Below are 21,359 nucleotides of genomic sequence, written 5' to 3' on the forward strand. Positions count from 1 at the left end.
GCTGAATTTTTAATGTTTTGTTTTTTTCAGATTTAAGGAAAACTTTTTCTCTTTTCTCCTGAGCTAGCTATGACTTATAGCAATTTGGTAAATGATACTTTTGTAAGTAAAACTGAAATATTTATCTTTTTCTCTCTACCTGATCCCTCGAATTTAGAAACTCTTAGTAAGTGAGTATTGTTGTTTTCATGGCAATATAGTTATTTGCATAAGTTCAATAAGAATCTGTTCTCCTTAAAACAGGACACAATTGGAAACACTGGTTCTATTACCAAGGTTGTGACTGGAACATCATATTTGCAATATAACCATACAGCTTTTGAGGAATGAAGATTGGACTTTATGGAATAAAGCCACGTGGAAATATTGGCCTGGTACCTTATGTTCCAAGCAGCACTTACCAGGATAAGTAAAGAATGTCACTTATCTGGCAGGTACAAGGAACCTTGAAATATTTTGGGGAAACCTCGGAATAGAAGAATTCACCCAAATCTATAGGTATTGCAGGCAAAGTCTGATGACAAAATCCTTGGCTTGGCTTTCCTGGCCTCGAGAGACCTTTAAAGTTCAATGTGAGATTCCTTATAAAAAGTTCCAGCAAAGCAGATTTAAAAGAGCCTATGTGATCAACCGCTATTCTTGCTGTACTTATGTAAATAATTGGGCCAACTCTATTGGAACTAGACTTATTTTGCAAACTAGTTTTAATTTTGCTATCTTAATAAAAATGAGGGTGATTTTAGAGAGAAAAATTATATTTCAGTAAAAACTATTTCAGTATAAATTTGCGGATATTAGATCCTCATTTTGTTGTCTTTTGAGGTTTTTGTTTTATATCTGTTGACTGGACTGGATCCTGATTTCTTCTAGTCTCCTGAAATATCTGGCTACAGATGTCCAAACTAACGTTTTTGATTTTTTCCATCATTTTCATTTGAAATCACTGAGAACTGAACCTGCCCTTTTTCCTGAAGCCTTACAAACTGAAGCTGATGAACTTGATATAAACTTAAGAGATGACCTGACGACACCATCAGAGACATTTTAAACTGCAAAAGATACTTTGACGCTGACATCTAAAATTCTTCTTCACTGGCTGTCCTCTGAACTCAAAAACTGGTTTACAATTTGCTCTAACCATTAACCTTGTTTTTCTTTCGTTTACACAAATATGCTTTTAGAGTCTGCCATGCTGTTGGCACAATTTGGAAATCCTGTGGATTCTTAACTTCTGCAGGAACTCCTATTGCTAATAGACACTTAATTGCAGCCTTATTACAAGCTATTCACCTTCCTTCAAAAATTGCCATTGTTCATTGTTCAGCCCATACTAAGGAGACTGATGTCATATCTTTAGGGAATGACAGGGCTGACAGAGCTGCTAAACATGCAGCTCACTATGGACCCCCTTATCCGTTTTCCACCCAATTTTTAAATCTGCCTTTATCCCTGACTGATGTTATTAACTATCAGGCAAATGCCCCACAATCTGAAAAAGACAATTGGATACAAAAGGGTGCCAAACAATTATCAGATGGATTATACATTGGACCAAATGGACTTCCAGTAGCTCCTTTTCTTTTGACTTTTTGGCTTGCACTTATCTCCCACCAAATGGGACATATGTGCAAACGGGGGATAGTTAAGGAACTAAAAGACAACTGGTTTTGCCCTGGCATCCATAAAATTTCTGACCAAATCACCTCCCAGTGCACAATTTGCAAATCTTACCAAGTCTCTGGGAGAAATCAGTGTGATCCAGGAAGTCCTCCCAGGCCCACACTGCCTTTTGTGGCACTCCAAATGGATTTTATAGACTTGCCTTCAGCTTTAGGTTACTCTCACTGTTTGGTTATCGTCTGCATGTTTAGTGGATGGACTGAATGCTATCCGCCAGACATGCAGATGCCACAACAGTGGTAAAGAAATTAATAACTGAAGTTATTCCTCGCTTTGGCATTCCTTTATGGATTATATCAGACCAAGGAACTCATTTTACAGCAGAGATAAACCACTTGCTTGCAAAAACTCTGGGGTATTCATTAAAATTTCATACCCCATATCACCCTCAGTCATCAGGGCAAGTGGAACGTAAAAATCTAGATATAAAAAGAACTCTAGGAAAAGTCTGTCAAGAAACTGGACTTAAATGGCCAGAGGCTCTGCCCTTGGCCTTTATGAAGATTCAAAATACTCCAAATAGAAGGCATGGACTGACTCCTTTTGAAATAGTTTTTGGACGTCCGATACCTACTGGCGTCTCTAAACCTTCAATTCCTGGATTAAATGAATATTATGGGAACTTAAGTGAACAATTTGATGCTATGACTTGTTATATACAAAAATTAACTAGTATACTTGAAGCATATCGTCAACAGGTAAAAGAGGCATGGCCACCACCTTCTGACAAGCCTTGCCATCCCTTTCGACCAGGAGACCGGGTGTACATCAAGGTCTTTAGAAGAAAACACGCACTATCACCTCGCTGGGAAGGACCTTATGAAGTCTTACTGACGACCTGCACTGCCATCAAAATAAAGGAAAAATCTTCCTGGATCCATGCGAGCCACGCCAAAATAGACCCAGAACATCGCTCTCAAGACAACTGGGAGATAATCCCCACAGGTGACCTTAAACTAAGGATTTCGAGGGCCAAAACCCAGTCCCCAGAAGCAGCTGACATCACGAAGTAGACAGCTTTTCCCAAGATCACGGATCAAGAAAACCTACTTTGACCCATTTCCTCCCCCTTGCTTCAAAACTCCCTATATATATACACACACACACACACAAACTATTAGTGGATATATATATATATATTTTTTAATCATTTATTAGAAAGCTGACTGGAGAGTGCTGGTCTCTATCTGTCCCTCTTCCCCTCTCTAAGTCTCCGCTATGGGCTCTTTTCCGATCTGTGTCTTGCTTTTACTAACCCTCTCCTTTTCAACAGGTCGGGCACAGACCAAACACCCCCTTATGCCAGTTTACCAAGCCCTAGCCACGCTAACTAATCAATCTGACTGTTGGTTATGTCAACAGCTAGATAGTGCAAAAGAACCTGAGCTAGTCTTTGTTCCTGCTGATATGAACACCTGGTAGACTAAATATGGAAAATGGATGAATAACAGAGTATGGTATCCGCAACAAGGGAAACTTCACTCTGCTTCTTCTCCTGGTGAGTCACTTGGGCCCTAGAAAGACTACTTAGAAGGTCAAGGACTGTCCCTTGCCCAAGTACAAGCAATAGGTGAAAGTTTTTCCCTCTGCATTGAAAGTAAACATGGCACTGGACCTTTCCTGGGTGACATACCGAGACAATATTGCAGTCAAACTCTGTGGTTTGATTCCGCAGGTGGCATCTTCAGAACTCTCAAGGGAATTGTAAGTGACTCTATCACTACTCCCTCTGGCACAAACATTTGCCAAATCACCAAGTGCTCTGGATGGCCTACGAGCCACCCGTGTGCAACTTGGGGTATTGCAGCTATCCGCATGGTTAGGCTGCCCAATGCCACAGACTATATATGGGTGGATCAAAAATCTGGACTCACCTGGTCAGGTGACAAGACCAGGCTTTATAGCTGCCAAAATCAGACTGCAGGCCTCCTGTACCAGCTATTCCGCAATCTATTCTGTTCTCGCAGACTGACAGGAGCTCATGGGAAATGGAGATGTTTAGGTAGTAACAGTGCAAGTGGCACAGATCATGAAATAGTCCAGATCCTGGGAACTACAGACTCAATTCTAACCTTGTCTTTAAACTACACTGGTCTTTTCATTTTATGCGGCAACAAAGTCTATAAAGGATCCCCACCTAATTGGTCAGGACGATGCAGACTTGGATACCTGGCTCCTTCTGTCACCAAACATTCCACCTTAAATGCTAGCCAAATTACAAACTTGGGTTCGTTTGTTCATAAGATTGTGCCACATAAACGTGCCAGTCGAGAAATCGTGGAAAATCCATTTGTGTATCACAACTCCAAGTTCTTTTCAGCCTTGAGAGTCCTATTCCCCAGCTTTGGAGATTATGAGTTGGAAAAGGCAATATTAAATCTCTCTATGGTAATGGAGCAAGAGTTCAACACCACCATGCAAACCTTGAACATACTCCAGTCAGAGATTAACAGCCTAGCATCTGTGGTGCTCCAAAATCGACGTGCTCTGGATGTGCTCACTGCCCAGCAAGGATGAGCATGTGCAATCATTGGAGAAAAATGTTGCTTTTATGTGAATCAAACAGGTCAAGTAATATCTAACTTAAATCTATTAAAAGAGAAAATTGACATTTTTCATCAGATAAACGAAGCTAACACATTTTATTGGACTGACTTATTTCCAGGATTGGGGGACTGGTTTAATGGAGTGTGGGGAAATGTGCTCCGATTTGTTCTTTTCTGCCTGTTCATCCTCATTCTAATCTACGTTCTTTTCTCTCTTTGCAGACTTCTTATCACTCGGATACTAACACGATTTCTCTCTCCACAGTCACCAGCTCAGTTTTTAATATGTGAAACTTCTAGGGAAGTTTCAGAGGAGGGAACTGATGGTGCTCAGGGCAAGCTGCCCCAGGAAGCACCACTCTGGTATGCGGATTATTTCGAGCTGAAGATAATAAGGATATTTGACCTCCCCCACTAACTGCCTAGAGAATCTGGCATGGTGGCTCATTCCTGGAACAGATCTTCTATCATGATGGCTATAAAGATAATGTAAAATAGATGTTGCAATGGGAGGGGCACCAAGCCCCTTTTATCAAAAAACTCTATCTCTCCCTGACCAAATTATCAATAGATGACCCTGAAAAGAATTGTCCTTCTGCCCTCTGAAGTCCCAGGCCACTACCCACCCCCAACACGTTCCTTCGCCTTTAGCTGCAATACTTAAGAAAGCAGCTTAGACAGAGGGATGAGTTGCTCATTTCTGAGTTTCTCCCATGTATACATGTTATTAAACTTGGTATTATTTTCTCCTGCTAACCTGTCTTGTTGATTATTTGGCCAGCCAGAAGAACCTTAAGGAAAAGGGCAGAGGGTGATTCTCCCTCTTCCCCCTACAGAGCTCTCATCATAATTGTTTTATTGGTACTTATGAAAATAAAAAAGAAATACAAAAATAATGATTAGTCTCAAGACCCTGACTCAGGATATCAACTTTACTGAGTGTATTTTGAAAATGGATGTTATGTTTGGCTAGGAATGCTTCCCTTACCCAATATTATAAGACCGAGACCTACTGATAAAGTCCTAATGGAAGCTCTAATTAGAGGTATAAGAGTTGATGGAATTCAGGTGAAATTTTGTAGGAAAATCGATACATTTGTGGGCTTTATGTAAAGTGACTGCATCTCTTTGCCTAACTGTATTATAGACTGTATTGTGGGGATAGACATTGTGTCTCACTGGGGAACATTTCCCCTGCCTGACTCTAAGACAGCATATAAATCTGCCCTTCAGACAATGTTAATTAAACATGCTAAGAGAAGTCATTACGGTTGCCTAAGTCCCCACATAGTATGAGATAAAAACTAGAGGCTAATATCAGGTGCTAATAAAAAGATAATAAAAGCACCCCCCCCCAGGAAAATTGGTCTAGTGTCAAACTGCACATTTAGAAAGAAGGGCCTTTGTTAAACACTTTGCGCAAACTTTTAAAGGTGTGACACATTGTCCTGAAGTTTTAGAACATAAAAATGTTTTGATTCACCTCTTAAGTTAAAAATTTCCCTGATATAACGAAGCAATTGGAAAAATGTAGCTGGAAGGGTGGGTCAACCTCTTTTGTCATTCGGACTGTAATCCAGTTCTTTGGGGGAACTGGAAGCAACCATCTTTGTCTTGCAAATCTCTGCAAGGCCAGAGGTATGGCTCTAGAAGGCAGTTTAAAGTTCACTTGTCCTTTTGCCAATCCCAAAACCCCTGTTCATAGATATTGGGATGTTAGAAACTGATAAGGCAGATATGCCCCAGAAACTTCATCTTGGAGAAAACTTGACTGCTTTCTCTGTGCCTTTATGATGCAAATTCTCTGTTCCCATCTTCTCTAGGACCTAAGAGCCATTGTTTGAAACTCAAACGTTTCTCATAAACTAGTGAGTTTTATATTGCACCTGATTCATAAAAACTTAACAGAAACTATAAGGTCTCTGTCTGTGTCTACCTGTGTGCTCATGTATGTCAATATATATTATACATGTGTGATATTTTACCTACAGATGGTATGGCTAAAATTAAGAGCTCTAATCAATTGCCTTAAAGTAAGCGATGACATAAGTTATTGCTAAATGTAATAGAAACTAACCCAAATATCTTTCAAGTTAACAGGATATAAATTAATCTTTGGTAAACGAAAGCTTGTTTAAGTTTGTTGACTTGATTGAAATAGGCATGTCCTCAGAGTTGTCAGTATTTGGATATGATGCAGACATGCAGCCTGGGTTTACTAGTCAAATAAACTTATCTGTTACAAATTTGTCAGCAAAAGTAGCTTTAAATGATAGCCAATTTTGTCTAATGTCTCATGAAGTTTTCATGGGTAATCTAAACGTAATTCTTGAGAGCAAATGATTTAGATATAAATGAGATAAGAGTTTACAGATAAACTTTTAGCAAGAAGTATAGTTAATGGCACCTGTATTTATAATAACTTCGAAAATCTGTTTGGTAACTGGAAACTTTGAAGTTTTGCTAGGTAAAATTAAATGATAAAAAAACTCATTGAACATCTGGGTCATTCTTAAATAAGAGAAAATATTGAAACATTATTGTTAAACATATCTAAGTTTATCTACTTTTGGCTTCTTATTACAGAGAAACTAAAAAGTGTTTGGGTCTATTAGTAAACATGTCTTGTGTTTCATTAACAAATTGTACTATGAAGTAGCATGTTTCTAGAAATTATGAAAGGTGTTTAGAATGCTGATATAAAACACAGTTCATAATTGCTTACTTTTTAGTTTTTACGAAGTTCTGTAAGAGTTAAAAATTCTAATTAATATGTGTAATTAAAGCTACTAAAAATTAATAAGGAAAACACATTTGTATTCAAGGAAAGTAAGATATACGTTTTCAGTAAAAATGGTATAAGGAAAGGAAATCTTTTTGTTTGTTTTGTTAAGAAAGATAAATCTGTCCTAAAGCACTAGGAAAGAAAAAAGGAAAAAACTTGGGACAAATTCTTAATGTAAACAAGTAAGTGACAAAAAGTTTGTGAAAGTAAAACCCTGAGGAGTTTTCTTTTGTTTTGTTTTAAGGTTATTGTATGGAATTTATGTATTTATTGCTAAGGAACATTAGCCCTGAGCTAACATCTGTGCCAATCTTCCTCTATTTTGTATGTGGGTTGCCGCCACAGCATGGCTGACGAGTGACGTAGGTCTGCACTTGGGATCCGAACCACAAACCCGGGCTGTCGAAGTGGAGTGCACAGAACTTACCCACTACTTCACAGGGCTGGGTTCCCTGAGGAGTTTTATACATGGTCAAATTGGCTAAGATTAAAGTAAATCCCGGGCCAGCCCCATGGCTTAGCAGTTAAGTGCGTGCGCTCCGCTGCTGGCGGCCCGGGTTTGGATCCCGGGCACGCACCGACACACTGCTTCTCTGGTCATGCTGAGGCCACGTCCCACATACAGCAACTAGAAGGATGTGCAACTATGACATACAACTATCTACTGGGGCTTTGGGGGAAAAAAAGGTGGAGGATTGGCAATAGATGTTAGCTCAGAGCCATTCTTCCTCAGCAAAAAGAGGAGAATTAGCATGGATGTTAGCTCAGGGCTGATCTTCCTCACAAAGATTAAAGCAAATCCAATTAAGGAAACGAGTTTTAATGTCAAAAGTAAGCTGGTGCAAAATTAGAATTTTGTCTTCTCTCTCTTAAAAGGATAATTTTCTTGAACTTTCAGTCTGCTCTTGATAAAGAGATTATAAAAGGTTTTTCTTTATCTTTGAGTAAGCCTACCTAAAAGACAGAAATTCTATGTTTTGTCAAAATAATTTCCTATGTTCAAAAACCTGAGATCTAGTAAAGTTTTTTTTTTTTTACTGTTTCTGTTGTCACTTTGATTGAATGGATATTTAAGCATTGTATCCTATTTAGCCAAGAGTTTTAAAACTTTTTGATATTTTTGACGAACTTCCCCCCAAATTAAAGTCTTTCTTTTGACTTAAAAAGAAAAAAAAGGAAACTTGGAGAATTTCCAATTAGCCCTGGGAATACTCAGAGAAATTTGTTCTCTCTCTTCCTGTAAAGAGGATACTAAACTAAATAGGCTTATTGAGTATGTTAAATTAAATGGGGGCATTGTCAAATAAGTGATGATAAACCTTCTTAGGTGGTAGTATGTGGGTAAATGTTATTGATATAAGTGTTTTAAAATTATATGACATTCCTAAAATTCTGATCTGTGCTGGTTGTCAGCCATAATTCTGGTTATTATCTTGAAGTGTTATATGTCACAGAATTAGCCAAATTTCTTTGTCAATTGCCATTTTGAAGACTTTTATCGTTTACAGACAGTTATTGTTTTACTCTGATGCTTTTGCAAAATATGTTTCATCTTCAGAGAAATTCATGGAAAGGACTCTAACACTCTAGAGTACAGGTTTCTGATAAACTTCAGATTATAAAACTGAACTGCGTAAGAAATTACAAAACTCTAATGGAGAAGCTGATGACTTCATGAAACTGCTAACAGAAGATTAAGATCAAGAATTGATTACACAGGACTGAATGAACTGATCAGGATGATTATAATTTTTATGACTTTTGTTTGAAATACTGCTGATTTTTTTAATGTTTTGTTTTTTTCAGATTTAAGGAAACCTTTTTCTCTTTTCCTCAAGCTAACTATGACTTGACTTATAACAATGGTAAAATTATACCTTTGTAGGCTGAATTGAAACATTTATCTTTTTCTCCCTACCTGATCCCTCCAGAATTTGGAAACTCTTAGTGAGTGAGTATTGTTATTTTCATGGCAATATAGTTATTTGCATAAGTTCAATAAGAATCCATTCTCCTTATAACAGGACACAATTGGAAACATTGGTTATATTACCAAAGCTTTGACAAGAATGTCATATTTGAGAGAAACATGCATAGACTCAGATATGACCAGACAGCTTTTGAGGAATAAAGGTTGACTTTATGAAATAAAGCCACTTGGAAATATTGTCCTGGTACCTTGTTTACAGGGTTCCCAGCAACCTTACCAGATGACTGAAGGTCATTTCTCTGGCAGGTGCAAGGAACCTCAAAATATTTGGGAGGACCTGGAAAAGAGAGGAACTCACCCAAATCTATAGGTATTGCAGGTGGAGTCTAATGACAAACCCTTGGCTTGGCGTGGCTTCAAGAGGCCTTTAAACTTCAATCTGAGATTCCTTATAAAAAGTTCCAGGGGCCAGCCCCATGGCCTAGTGGTTGAGTTCAGTGTACTCCGCTTCAGCAGCCTGTGGTTCCCAGGCACAGACCTACACCACTTGTTGGCGGCCATGCTGTGGCAGCAACTCACATACAAAATGGAGAAGGATTGGCTCAGATGTTGGCTCAGGGAGAATTTTCCTCAAGCAAAAAGAGGAAGATTGGCAATGGATATTGGCTCAGGGTGAACCTTCCTCAACAAAAAAAAATATAAAAATTAAAATTAAAAAAAAAAAAAAAGGTCCAGCAAAGCAGACTTAAAAAAGAGCCTATACAGTCAATTGCTATTCTTGCTGCATTTATGTAAATAACTGGACCAAGTTTTATTGTGAGACTTATTTTGCAAACCAGTTAGTCTTAATCTAGCTATCTTTGGTAAAAAATGAGGGTGATTTTAGATAGAAAAATTATGTTTCAGCAGAAACTGTAGTACACATTCATGCTCTGTTAATTGTCTTTGAGGTTTTTGTTTTATATCTGTTAACTGGACTGGATCCTGAATTCTTCTAGTCTCTTGACATATCTGGCTACAAATCTCCAAACTAATGTTTTTGATTTTTTTCCATCATTTTCATTTGGAATCATTGAGAACCAAATCTGCCCTTTTTCCTGAAGCCTTGCAAACTGAAGCTGGACGACTTGATATACACTTAAGAGAGATTCATGTCTGTTGCTGTGTGAGCCACTCAGAAAGATACCTGAATACCCAATGATATCATCAGAGACATTTCAAACTGCAAAAGATGCTTCAACTCTGACATCTAGAAATCTTTTTAGCTGGCTGCCCCCTGGGCTCAGAAACTGGTTTATAATTTGCTCCCACCATTAACCTTTTTTTTCCTTTTTGTCTCTCTAGAAATGCTTTTTTTGTGTGTGTGTGAGGAAGATCAGCCCTGAGCTAACATCCATGCTAATCCTCCTCTTTTTGCTGAGGAAGACCGGCTCTGAGCTAACATCTATGGCCAATCCTCCTCCTTTTTTTTTTTTCCCCCAAAGCCCCAGTAGATAGTTGTATGTCATAGTTGCACATCCTTCTAGTTGCTGTACGTGGGACGTGCCTCAGCATGGCCGGAGAAGTGGTGTGTCGGTGCGCACCTGGGATCTGAACCCGGGCCACCAGTAGCGGAGCGCACGCACTTAGCCACTAAGGCACCAGGCTGGCCCCTAGAAATGCTTCTTATTTAATACCTGGTTCACAATAGAGGCCTAACTTTGGGAGCCGACCTGCATTACTGTCTTACTAAGCAACTGGTTCAATGAGATGGAGCAACCTATGCCCCACATCAGCAGGATGAACCTCGACACTGAGAAACAAAAAACAAAAGGGGGGAATTGATACCAGCTCAACACAAGGTTGACATAAGGGAAGCATGGTGTAGAAAAGAAACCATATTGTAACTTTAATGACCTGATTAACTAACCCAGCTGGATATGTCCAGGAGACATACATGCTCTGTAGATTTTATGGCCTCTCCCAGCTGCAATAAGTCAATACCTTTGTTCTTTTGAGTTCCTTAGGAATTCGATGACCCCTGGGCAGAGAGTCTATGCTGAGAGCCATCATCAATCACAACTGAAAGATCTGGGTATAGGGCATTGCTCTGGTCTCTGATGCATATCCAGTAAATCAAAAGATTATCAGGAACTAAGACCAGATGTCTGCCCCCACCCAGAGACCAGCTGCATCCCCCACCAGGAGACCAGTTTAACTGGCCTGTTTAACTAGCCCACAGTCTTTGTTCTATAAGTTGGTTCTTTTGGACATTAGTCAGCCATCTTCTCCCTTGCTAGCAAGCTGTAACAAAAACCCGTTCTCTCCTACCACCTTGCCTCTTGACTACTGGCACCTCTTGCAGAGGGGAGACGATCCCCTTTGGGTGGTAACAAGACTACCATACAAGAAAGATAAAATTTTCATACAGGACCACACACTGTCATATATTTTTTCTTTTTCTTTTTTTTTTTTTTTTGTGAGGAAGATCAGCCCCGTGCTAACATCTGCCAACCCTCCTCTTTTTTTGCTGAGGAAGACTGGCCCTGGGCTAACATCTGTGCCCATCTTCCTCCACTTTATATGGGACGCCGCCACAGCATGGCTTGCCAAGCAGTGCATCAGTGCTCGCCCGGGATCCGAACTGGCAAACCCTGGGCTACCACAGCGGAGCGCGCGCACTTAACTGCTTGCGCTACTGGGCTGGCCCCTATTTTTTCTTTTTTAACCAAATAACAAATATATTACATTCGATACTACATTGTAACCTCCTAATGAATCAATCTTTGCAAAAGTCAAATTACTTTGGAATTGGAACCAACTTTAAAAATATACAAAACTTCTACGTAAGCATGTAGCTTTCCTTTTTTAAAACAAAAGTATCACTTCAAATATCTAGATAATTAAATTTACTTAACAGGAGCACTTCAAAATTTTAGCAATAGGGAGAGCAATCACAAAAGTCTGATATATAAATTGAGATGACATTACTGTTTCTTTTCCTAAATAAGATGTCTGCTAACTCCATTTATGATGCGAGAGAAACAAAGAGAAACCTCTTCTGTTTCTCCGGAGAAACTGCTTTCTCAAATTCTAAACTTACTTCCAAGTAGTAGATCTGCAATCTGACTCTGAAACAAGAGGAAGAGGACAGTAGCCTTCATAGAAACTATGTTCTTATTTCTATACTTTTATGTACTGAGCATATAATGGGTGCTCAAGAAATACTTTGGATTAATTAGCGTTTACATAATACACTAAATTAGAACACAGAGAAATCACACAAACTGCCTCCCAAATTATTTTACAGTAATTTACAAATTATTTATTAATCTCCTTATGAAACCCAGTTTCTTTGCTGAAGTAGAAATGTGGAAAGATAAGTAGAATATACTTAGAAGAAAAAAATGATCAAATTGGTCATGGTCACCAATTAAAACCATGCTTTAGAGCTCCTTTTTAAGCTCATGTGATCTGCTCATTTTTTGGTTATAGACTGCAATTCATTAATGAAATATTTGCCAAAAGTAAATTATATATATATTATTATTATTACCCAAACATTTTACATGAATTGGCAGCTGAATTAACGGGAAGAAGGCAGGCAACTAACCTTATTTTCACTTAAAGAAGTCAGAGATAATAATTACAGTAGTTATTCCACTTGCAATTATAAATCAATACCAAAATTTATACTTTACTAGCTAAATAGGAATGAATTTATCACTCACCTATAGGTATAATTTTTTCTGGTTCACAACAGCGGCATACCATATTCCCAACATTCTAAATAGCTCTTGGCCTGCACTTTGGGCCATCTTAATCAAGTCCCACCTTACTAGAGACTCCAGTTGCAGAAATAGCTCTTTAATGCCAGAATTGGACTCTCATAAAAAAAGCCAGGCAAAATATCCAAGTATTTTCAAACAGTAACACAGTTTTTTAACATTTCTGAGGAAGCAATCTGTTCTCAAAAGCAATGACCTTCTGAGATCTACTTAAAATGGCTATAAGCCTTACATCACTTACAACCAGATAAGAGGATAATGAAGGAGGGACATGCAGATTTACTAGGCAGTTTATGGTCTAAAAATCACTGAAGTACTTTTTTTTCTTATTGAAAGAAGGTTTTAACACTGCAAACTAAAATGAGGCAAGGGAATATAATAATATACAGATTTTTAGTTGAGATAATAAATGCTAAAATAGACAGAGACAATAGAAATTTCAGTTAAATATGAAAAGAAAAATAATCAAAATGAGTTCTATGGCCCTAAAATTAGCCAAAAATATTACATTAATTACCTCAGAATCCAGAGTCTACTAAAAAGAAATCATTGAGTTAGCAGGCTTATTTGCACTTATGATACATTTTAGGGAAACTCCAAAAACTCTCTCTTAGTTTATTTAAAAACATATTTACAAGAAAGAATGATACTGGCTCAATACAAGGCTAACATAAGGGAAGCCATATTGCAGAAAAGAAACCATATTGTACCTTTAACGACCTCTGATTAACTAACCCAGATGGATATGCACCCTCCAGGAGACATACGTGCTCTGTAGATTTTATGGCCTCCTCCCAGCTGCGGTAAGTCAATAACTCTGTTCTTTTGAGTTCCTCAAGAATGTGATGACCCCCGGGGCAGAGAGTCTAAGCTTACAGCCAACATCAAAGACAACTGAAAGATCTGGTGTGGCAACTCTGGCTATTCCTTATAATTTAAACTGAGGATCAAACGTGTTTCTAAACTAATCTCTAAACTGTCTGCATCAGTGACTCAACAACTCCCTCTCCAGAGTCGTGGTGGCAAGACACGAGTGACTGTGTTTCATTCTATGGTCGCCCTACGCTGATCCCATTCAGCAGGAAGTAGCCAGATGGACAACGAAGACCCTGTTCCCATTACCAGCATATGATTACGCTGGGTTACAACTGACAGTGGGGAGTTATTGGTGCCACTCACGTAAACAGTAATCTTTACTATACATATTAAAGATTTTGTTCTCACTATCTTTAAACTAAATCAGGCTATAGTGCGTTGCTCCAGGTCTCTGATGCATATCCAGTAAAACAAAAGATTATCAGGAAGTAAGACCAGCTGCCTCCCCTACCCAGCAACCAGCTCCCTATATAACTGGCCTGTAGTCTTTGTTCTGTAAGATGGTTCTTTCGGACATTAGTTGGCCATCTTTCCCCTTGCAAGCAAGCTGTAATAAAACCCTTTCTCTCCTACCACCTTGCCTCTCAACTCTTGGCATGTCTTGCTGCGGGGTAGATGACCCTCCTTGGGCCGTAACAAGAATAGGCACACATATTTTCTTCCAAATAATATAGCTAAATTCTATGAAAATATGATCAACATTAAGGAAAACAACTGTCATTTAGTTCTTAAAATCATAGTTGTTCTATTACCTATTTCACTGTTGGTAAATGGGCAATCATTCAATGATCTTGCCTGGATCAAATAAAATTTATTATTGAAGAGAAATAAAAAATAATCATTTGTAAGTATCCCTAGGGGAAAAAAAGGAAATTGGAAAAGCGAATCTGCAAGCTTGTCTGAAGTGAGTCTAAAGAAGATGACTCACCACAACCACAACTACCACATGACCAATTCCTTTTATCTGCAATTATAAGCTACTCATAAAAGATTAAAGAATAAAATAACTATCAAGAAACTGTCTTCAAGTCCTAAAACGATAATAAGCATGTACTCTGAGGTTCAAACATCCCAATTTTGGCACCTATTAGCCATTTGATCTTGAGAAAGTTTCTTTAACTTCTCATAGCCTTGGTTTCCTCATTTTTAGATTGGAGAGCAAATGAGCCACAGAGACGGCACAAGGATTAAATGGGATAATTGTATACACAGAGTACAGTGCCTTCTCTAGTAAGTCCTCAATCTGCATGTGGTAAATTGGAACCTTCCGGAGGGCAAAGTATTTTTGAAAAAAAACAAAAAGTACAGGAGATATAGTCAAAGATCATTAAACATTCTACAAACATTCAATAAAAACATATTAATATTATGTGCCTGACATTGTGCTAAAAAACTAAGATACGATTGTGAACAGAACAACTATGTTTAGATTCTAGTAGAAGTGAAAACTGGTCATTTTAATCTAGTGTGGAAAGTACAATGAAGGAACAGACACAGCATTTTGGGGGAGCACATAAGCAGCTAGGCCCTGGAGGTCTTGATATTTAAAGGGGTACATCCAAAACATCTAAGGTTGACCAGGGAAAGGAAAAGGAGTATGGCAGAAAAAGAATATTACAATCAGAGGCAAAAGAACATGTGTAGAAGTCTGTAGGCAAGATAGGTAGTAACAGGACCGAAAAACAAAAATGGTATGTTTTTTTGTCAGTCTAAGTCAAAGAGCCCCAGCCAATGAACCCAAGATGGATAGAGGAAAAAATTTTTCCTCCCCTACACTTCTTACAATACACCTATGAGGTAAGTTATATCATTATCTCTGTTTTCCAGAGGAGGAAAAAGAAGTTCAGAGACATTAAATAAATTTCCCATAGCTATATAAGTAATAAGTAGCAGGGCCAGAGTGTCTGACTCCGAGTTTGAAAAACTCCTAAACATCATCTCAGTACTTCTCAAAATGTAGTTCATGATCCATCTACACCAGAATTACCCTGGATGTCTGTTGAAGCAGTCCTAGGGCCCACTAAATAAAAATCTTTGAAGATCGAGCCAGTAACCTGCACTTTTAATACCTGCTCCAAATAATTCTAATGCTCAATAAAGGCTGTTAACTACCCATATACCACAGTTACCTTATAGTTGATTAATATTTTACTTGGGGGTATTCCTCTAACAAGAAACAAGGATATGAAAAAATTCAACTAAGATGTCAGCAATTCAAAATGTTATAAATAACTGAGAAAATTGAAAGCATAGTATTTCTTCAGGCTTTTACCATACACTACTGACTTATTTCCATGGCCACCAGGGAAATCAATGGGCACGTTATGAGAACAGATAAAAATAATTAGTTCAGATGGATAATTCTTTTATATTTAAAGTAAGCTTATCCTCTATGTGCCTTAACGTAATGATAATCAATTTTCTGTATCTCAAATGATTTATCTACCAAAACTTTTAGAAGGAGGATCTTAGAACAACTAACTTGGCAACTTTCAGAAGTTCCTTAAATTTATAAATATCGTAATACATTTTCCCCCTAAAAACATGGTATGTCTCGGGCTGGCCCTGTGGCTTAGCGCTTAAGTGCTCGCACTCCGATGCTGGCGGCCCGGGTTCGGATCCCGGGCGCGCACCGACGCACTGCTTCTCTGGCCATGCTGAGGCCGCGTCCCACATACAGCAACTAGAAGGATGTGCAACTATGACATACAACTATCTACTGGGGCTTTGGGGGAAAATTAAATAAATAAAAACATGGTATGTCTTTATATGAGCACTCACATACTATGAAGTTGTTAAACCTTATTCAAACATGATGATTTACCTTAGCCCTTCTCCTTGGTATGGGTTTAGTTCTACAATCCTGAAACAACATATACCTCCTGCTCACTACTTGGGAAATCAAATATTTAAATCAGTACTTAGAAGTCAGACTTCTAGTGGCTGAAAATTTTTCAATACAGTTCAGTCCAATAACATGCATTTAGTCCATTGTACTAAGAAAAACTCAAAGATGAATAGGATATGAGCCTTGTCCTCAAGGGACTTGTAACTTCTGGGAAGGAAACAAAGCCATTTCCAACTGATTCTAAAGTAAAGCAAAAAGTATCTTAATTGTTTTAATTGAAAAGTAAAGAGAGCAGGAATGCAAATAAAAAATTAATTAATTCGAACTGAAGAAAAATGGAGAAGACATGACAAAAGGGGCAGCATCTGAGTTGGGTTTTGATGACAAAGAAGTATTTCAATTGTCAAGGGGTGAAAGATGGAAAGCAGTCTTAAATGAAGGAATATTAGAAGTGATGGTATACAGGGTAGCTATAAAAGTTCATGGTATAGTCATGGAATATTGACCAGTGCTCTGTAGTTGAAGCAGAGAACATATGTAAGGAGAAATGGGTATGGAAAATTAAGAACAGGCAGCTAAGAGACTTCAGAACCATGCTAAGGAGCTCAAACTTTGTTCTATAGAAAATGAAGAATCCTCAAAGCTTTCTGAGCAAAGAAATGAAGAGCGTTTTTGTTTTTTTATTAACGTCGACTAAAAAAAAAACCCTAAAAACTAAAAGAAATCCCACAATAAAAACCTTGTCCTTCATTCTTTCCTATCATTAACATGTAGTCAGATAAATAAGGAAAACAATAATGACAGCAGGAAAGAAAGACACAAGAAATATGGCTGAGTTAAGATGGACAGGATCGGGGCCGGCCCTGTGGCTTAGCGGTTAAGTGCTCGCGCTCAGCTACTGGCGGCGCGGGTTCGGATCCCGGGCGTGCAACGACGCACTGCTTTTCCGGCCATGCTGAGGCCGTGTCCCACATACAGCAACTAGAAGGATGTGCAACTATGACGTACAACTATCTACTGGGGGGCTTTGGGGAAAAAAAAGGAGGAGGATTGGCAATGGATGTTAGCTCAGAGCCGTTCTTCCTCAGCAAAAAGAGGAGGACTAGCATGGATGTTACCTCAGGGCTGATCTTCCTCACACACACACACAAAAAAAGATGGACAGGATCTAATATAAAGCTTTATAAGGAAAAGTCAAAGGTAATCTCCAATTGGATGACTGAAATTACAAATACTATTAACCAAGATAGACAAGACAGGAGGAAGAATATATTGTTTGCTTTTTTTACCTTTAGATGGGTTGAAGCAAGGAAAGATGAATTTGGTTTTAGATGTAAGATTAAGATGTTAGAATATATATCCGGGAGGCATTTAAAATGAATATACAGTTTAGGAGATATTTCAAGACCAGAAAACTTCATCTAGGTATCACCTGCAAAGATACGAAGGATATGTGAAGCAATGGAAATGGCTGTAATGAAGCAAAGCACGCACGTCATCCAAGAATAAACTACAGCTAAAGGCCGACCCATGAGAAATAATTTATATTTAAAAAGTAGACAGAAATAGGAGAGTAGTAAAGAAAACTCAAAAGAAACAATAAAAAACTAGGAAACTACAATGTTTCAAATGCCAAAGGAGAAGAGAATTTCTAGAAAACTGAATGGTCAATAGTGCTAAAGTGCTGCAGATATTAGAAGGCACCATGACCCTAAGAAGAAACCACTCAGTTTAGAAATTAGGTCATTTTTGCAGGTGAAACGATGCATCTACATTAATATGTTTTAAATAGTTCAAGATAAATATTTTTTAACAAGGCAAAGGCATTGTAACTTTTAGATACTATTAAAAATCCAAAAATCTTCCCAAGTGATAAAAAAACAGAAAAGATCATTTTCAAATAAAAATGGAGCCATATAATAGGATAATATTTTTAACATTTTGAAAATTATTTTGACTCATTAAATTATCTGTAATTTTTAATAATACGGTACCTTCAAAAACAAGCAGTGAGCAGTATTTGCTCTTGCAAAAAGTGTCAGAACTAATTTAAGCAACTGACAAAGACTCTCTCCTTGACCAATCTTTAGTCCCACTCCTCTGAGCCCTCTTTTCCAGTAGGCCTTGAGTTTGGCCCCCATCTTGTCTTTGGCCTGCTCAGTGCAGCCTTAGCAAAGAATCCTGCTAAGTCATCCCCCTATCCTTGATATCTAATCAAGTACCTCATACCCCATCTTTGATGAATAAGTCCTTAGCCTGCCTTTAGCAAGAACCCCTCTAACCTTGATGTCACCTCTTAGTAATTTTATTCCACTGGCCCCCTTACCCTGCTCCTTGGCTATAAGTCCTCACTTGTCCTCGTTATATTTGGAGTTAAGACCAATCTCTCTCCCCTATTGCAATACACTACTGCAAAAGTCTTGAATAAAGTCTTCCTTATAATTTTAACAAGTATCAGAATAATTTTTTCTTTATCATACGTCCTTCAAGGAAAGTAGTCACACTCTTAGCCAATATTAACGGAAAAATAATTCACCATACAATCACAAACAAAAGCAAAAGTTCAGCAAATATCCATAAGACTGACAACTTAAATATTAATGTTACTTGGAGCTTATAGTGAGTGTAAAATGATTCCCTAATTTTTTATGCAAAACAATTTTTTAAAAAAGGATTTCCTGTCAAAAATAAAGACAAGGGCACAGAAAAGTAGTAAAATCAAGTTCACTTCCTATTCATGTCAGAATTTATCAGTCAGAACTTCTGGTAACAACAGAATGAAGATGGGGGGGGAACGTAGCTGGTGTATAATTAGTAACCAAGTCCCAAAGTATATAAAGCAATGGCTATAAATAGCACTGGACACCCAAGGCCCTATATTCAGTCAACAAATACTTATTTAAGGCTTGGCACAGAGGAAGAAACAAAGAGTAACATAGACTCTCTATGATTTAAGAAAGATGACATGTATAAATAAATAGAATGCTATAAAAAATTAATACAAGGATAAAAGTGACAAGTTCATTCAAGAAGCATTTAAAAAAGGTGTTATAAGAGTTCAGAGGAAGGAGAGATGATTCCTCATAGGAAGGCAAGAAAAGGTTGCACGAAAACAAAGTGGCATGTGATTTAAGTCTTCAAAGATGACTAGGATTTATAGGAAGAAGGAAAAGGAAAGGCATTCCAGTGCTAAGTAGCAGCATATGCAAAAGCCCAGTGTAGTTACTTTTCTGTAACCAAAGGAAAGAAGAACAGTAGTAGTTAACACTTAGGCCTGTGTATCGGTGGATTGAATAGTATCCCTCAAAAATTCATGATCACCTGGAACCTCAGAATGAGACCTTATTAGGAAATAGGGTCTTTGCAGATGTCATGAATTAAGGATCTTGAGGTAAAATCATCCTGGAATCCAACGACCAGTGTCCTTATACAAAGAGGAGAGGACACAGAGAGACGTACACAGAGAAGGGCAATGTGAAGACGGAGGCACAGATTGGAGTTATGCTGCCACAACCCAAGCAAACCCTGGGGTCACCAGAACCTGGGAGAGGCAAGGAAGGATTCTTCCTTAGGGCCTTCAGAAAGAACATGGCTATCTTAAGACCTTGATTTCAGCTTCCAGAACTGTGACAGAATAATTTCTATTGTTTCAGTTTACAAATTGTGGTAATTTGTTACAGCAGCCCTAAGAAACTAATATAGCTTGGTTAAGGACAATTAGTAGAGGGTTATTGTGAAATAATAAGAAATTGTTCTCTGCCTTCGGTTCCTGCTAATATTTGGTCTTTGACCAAACTCCTGTAACTTCCTGAGTGACAGAAGTTTCTTACACAGAGCTCTGGAATCCCTTGGAATTTCCTGGATGGAACTTTTGTTCTAATGCCTGAGGTGACTCTTGGTGGGCTCCTGGATGGAGATTAGTCACCAGAAAGACCAACCCATAATGAGAAACTTGGAACTTTTGGCCCCACCCACCATTCTCTGGAGAGGGAAAAGGAGGTGGAAATTTGAGTTAATAATCAATCATGACTATGTGATGAAGCCTCCATAAAAATCCCAAAAGTATGGGGTTCAGAGAGCTTCTGGATTGGTGAACACATCTATGTGCCAGAAGGACTGGCTCATCCCAGCTCCATGGGGCCAGAAGCTCCTGTGCTTGAGATACTTCCAGACCTCGTCCTATATATCTCTTCCTCTGGCTGTTCATCTGTATCCTTTAACATATCCTTTATTATATAATAAATCAGTAAACATAACCGTTTCCCTGAGTTCTGTGAGCTGTTCTAACAAATTATCAAACACAAGGAGAGGGTCATGGGAACCTCTAATTTATAGCTGGTTGGTCAGAAGCATAGGCGACAACCTGGACTTGTGACTGGCATCTGAAGTAGGGGGCAGTGGGGAAGTCTTGTGGGACTGAGCCCTGAACCTGTGGGGTCTGTGCTAACCCTGGGTAGATAGTGTCAGAATTGAACTGAACTGTAGGATACCCAGTCAGTGTCCGCAGAGCACTGGAGAATTGCTTGGTGTGGGAAAAAACCCCCACACATTTGGAGTACAAAAGTATTCTAGGAATAGACAAAAAACAGACAGTTTTCCTTTTCAGCTATGTACTCAATGCTCCAGCATTTCATTTTATTACACTTTGGAAGAAAAAAACCACTGATAATAGATTTCTCCTTTATAGGCATATTCTCCTATTACCAGGCAATTGTATTAAAAAGTGAACAGAAAACAATGAAATGTCATTACTTACAATGTGTGACTCCAGCCAGAGTTTGGTAGAAAGTGGGAGTATCACTATCATCAGTGAGGGTCACATATACACCTCCAGACAGTAGCCAACGAGAGAAGGTAAAAGCATCTTTGTTTAGAAGAAGCCAATTTCTAAACTTTTCATAGTTTACCTTTTCCCCCTACAATTAAA

General features: G+C 38.3%; 2 protein-coding genes across 3 annotated transcripts in view; one reads left to right on the forward strand and one right to left on the reverse strand.

The window, feature by feature from the left end:
* USP32 (ubiquitin specific peptidase 32) overlaps positions 1-21,359 on the reverse strand; it is a 230,091-nt gene that overhangs the window by 88,642 nt on the left and 120,090 nt on the right. For both annotated transcript variants that reach the window (XM_004434819.3, XM_014790920.2), the window contains exon 5: positions 21,189-21,348. In XM_004434819.3, the coding sequence (XP_004434876.1) occupies positions 21,189-21,348 (160 nt within the window). The remainder of the gene's footprint in view (positions 1-21,188; positions 21,349-21,359) is intronic.
* Positions 3,100-4,639, forward strand: LOC147914966 (endogenous retroviral envelope protein HEMO-like). Its single transcript, XM_087440865.1, has 2 exons — positions 3,100-3,178; positions 3,356-4,639. The coding sequence occupies exons 1-2, from the start codon at positions 3,121-3,123 to the stop codon at positions 4,195-4,197; spliced, it is 900 nt and encodes a 299-aa protein (XP_087296991.1). The 5' UTR covers positions 3,100-3,120; the 3' UTR covers positions 4,198-4,639.

The sequence above is a fragment of the Ceratotherium simum genome, chromosome 16 (assembly GCF_057802395.1).
Source record: "Ceratotherium simum simum isolate JZ-2026a chromosome 16, ASM5780239v1, whole genome shotgun sequence".
Lineage (NCBI taxonomy): Eukaryota > Metazoa > Chordata > Mammalia > Perissodactyla > Rhinocerotidae > Ceratotherium > Ceratotherium simum.

Coding starts and splice junctions, on each gene's coding strand:
- LOC147914966 (XM_087440865.1), top strand. CDS start 3,121: ATGAATAACAGAGTATGGTATCCGCAACAAGGGAAACTTCACTCTGCT. Junction 3,179..3,355: donor TCACTCTGCTTCTTCTCCTG/GTGAGTCACTTG, acceptor TTGATTCCGCAG/GTGGCATCTTCAGAACTCTC.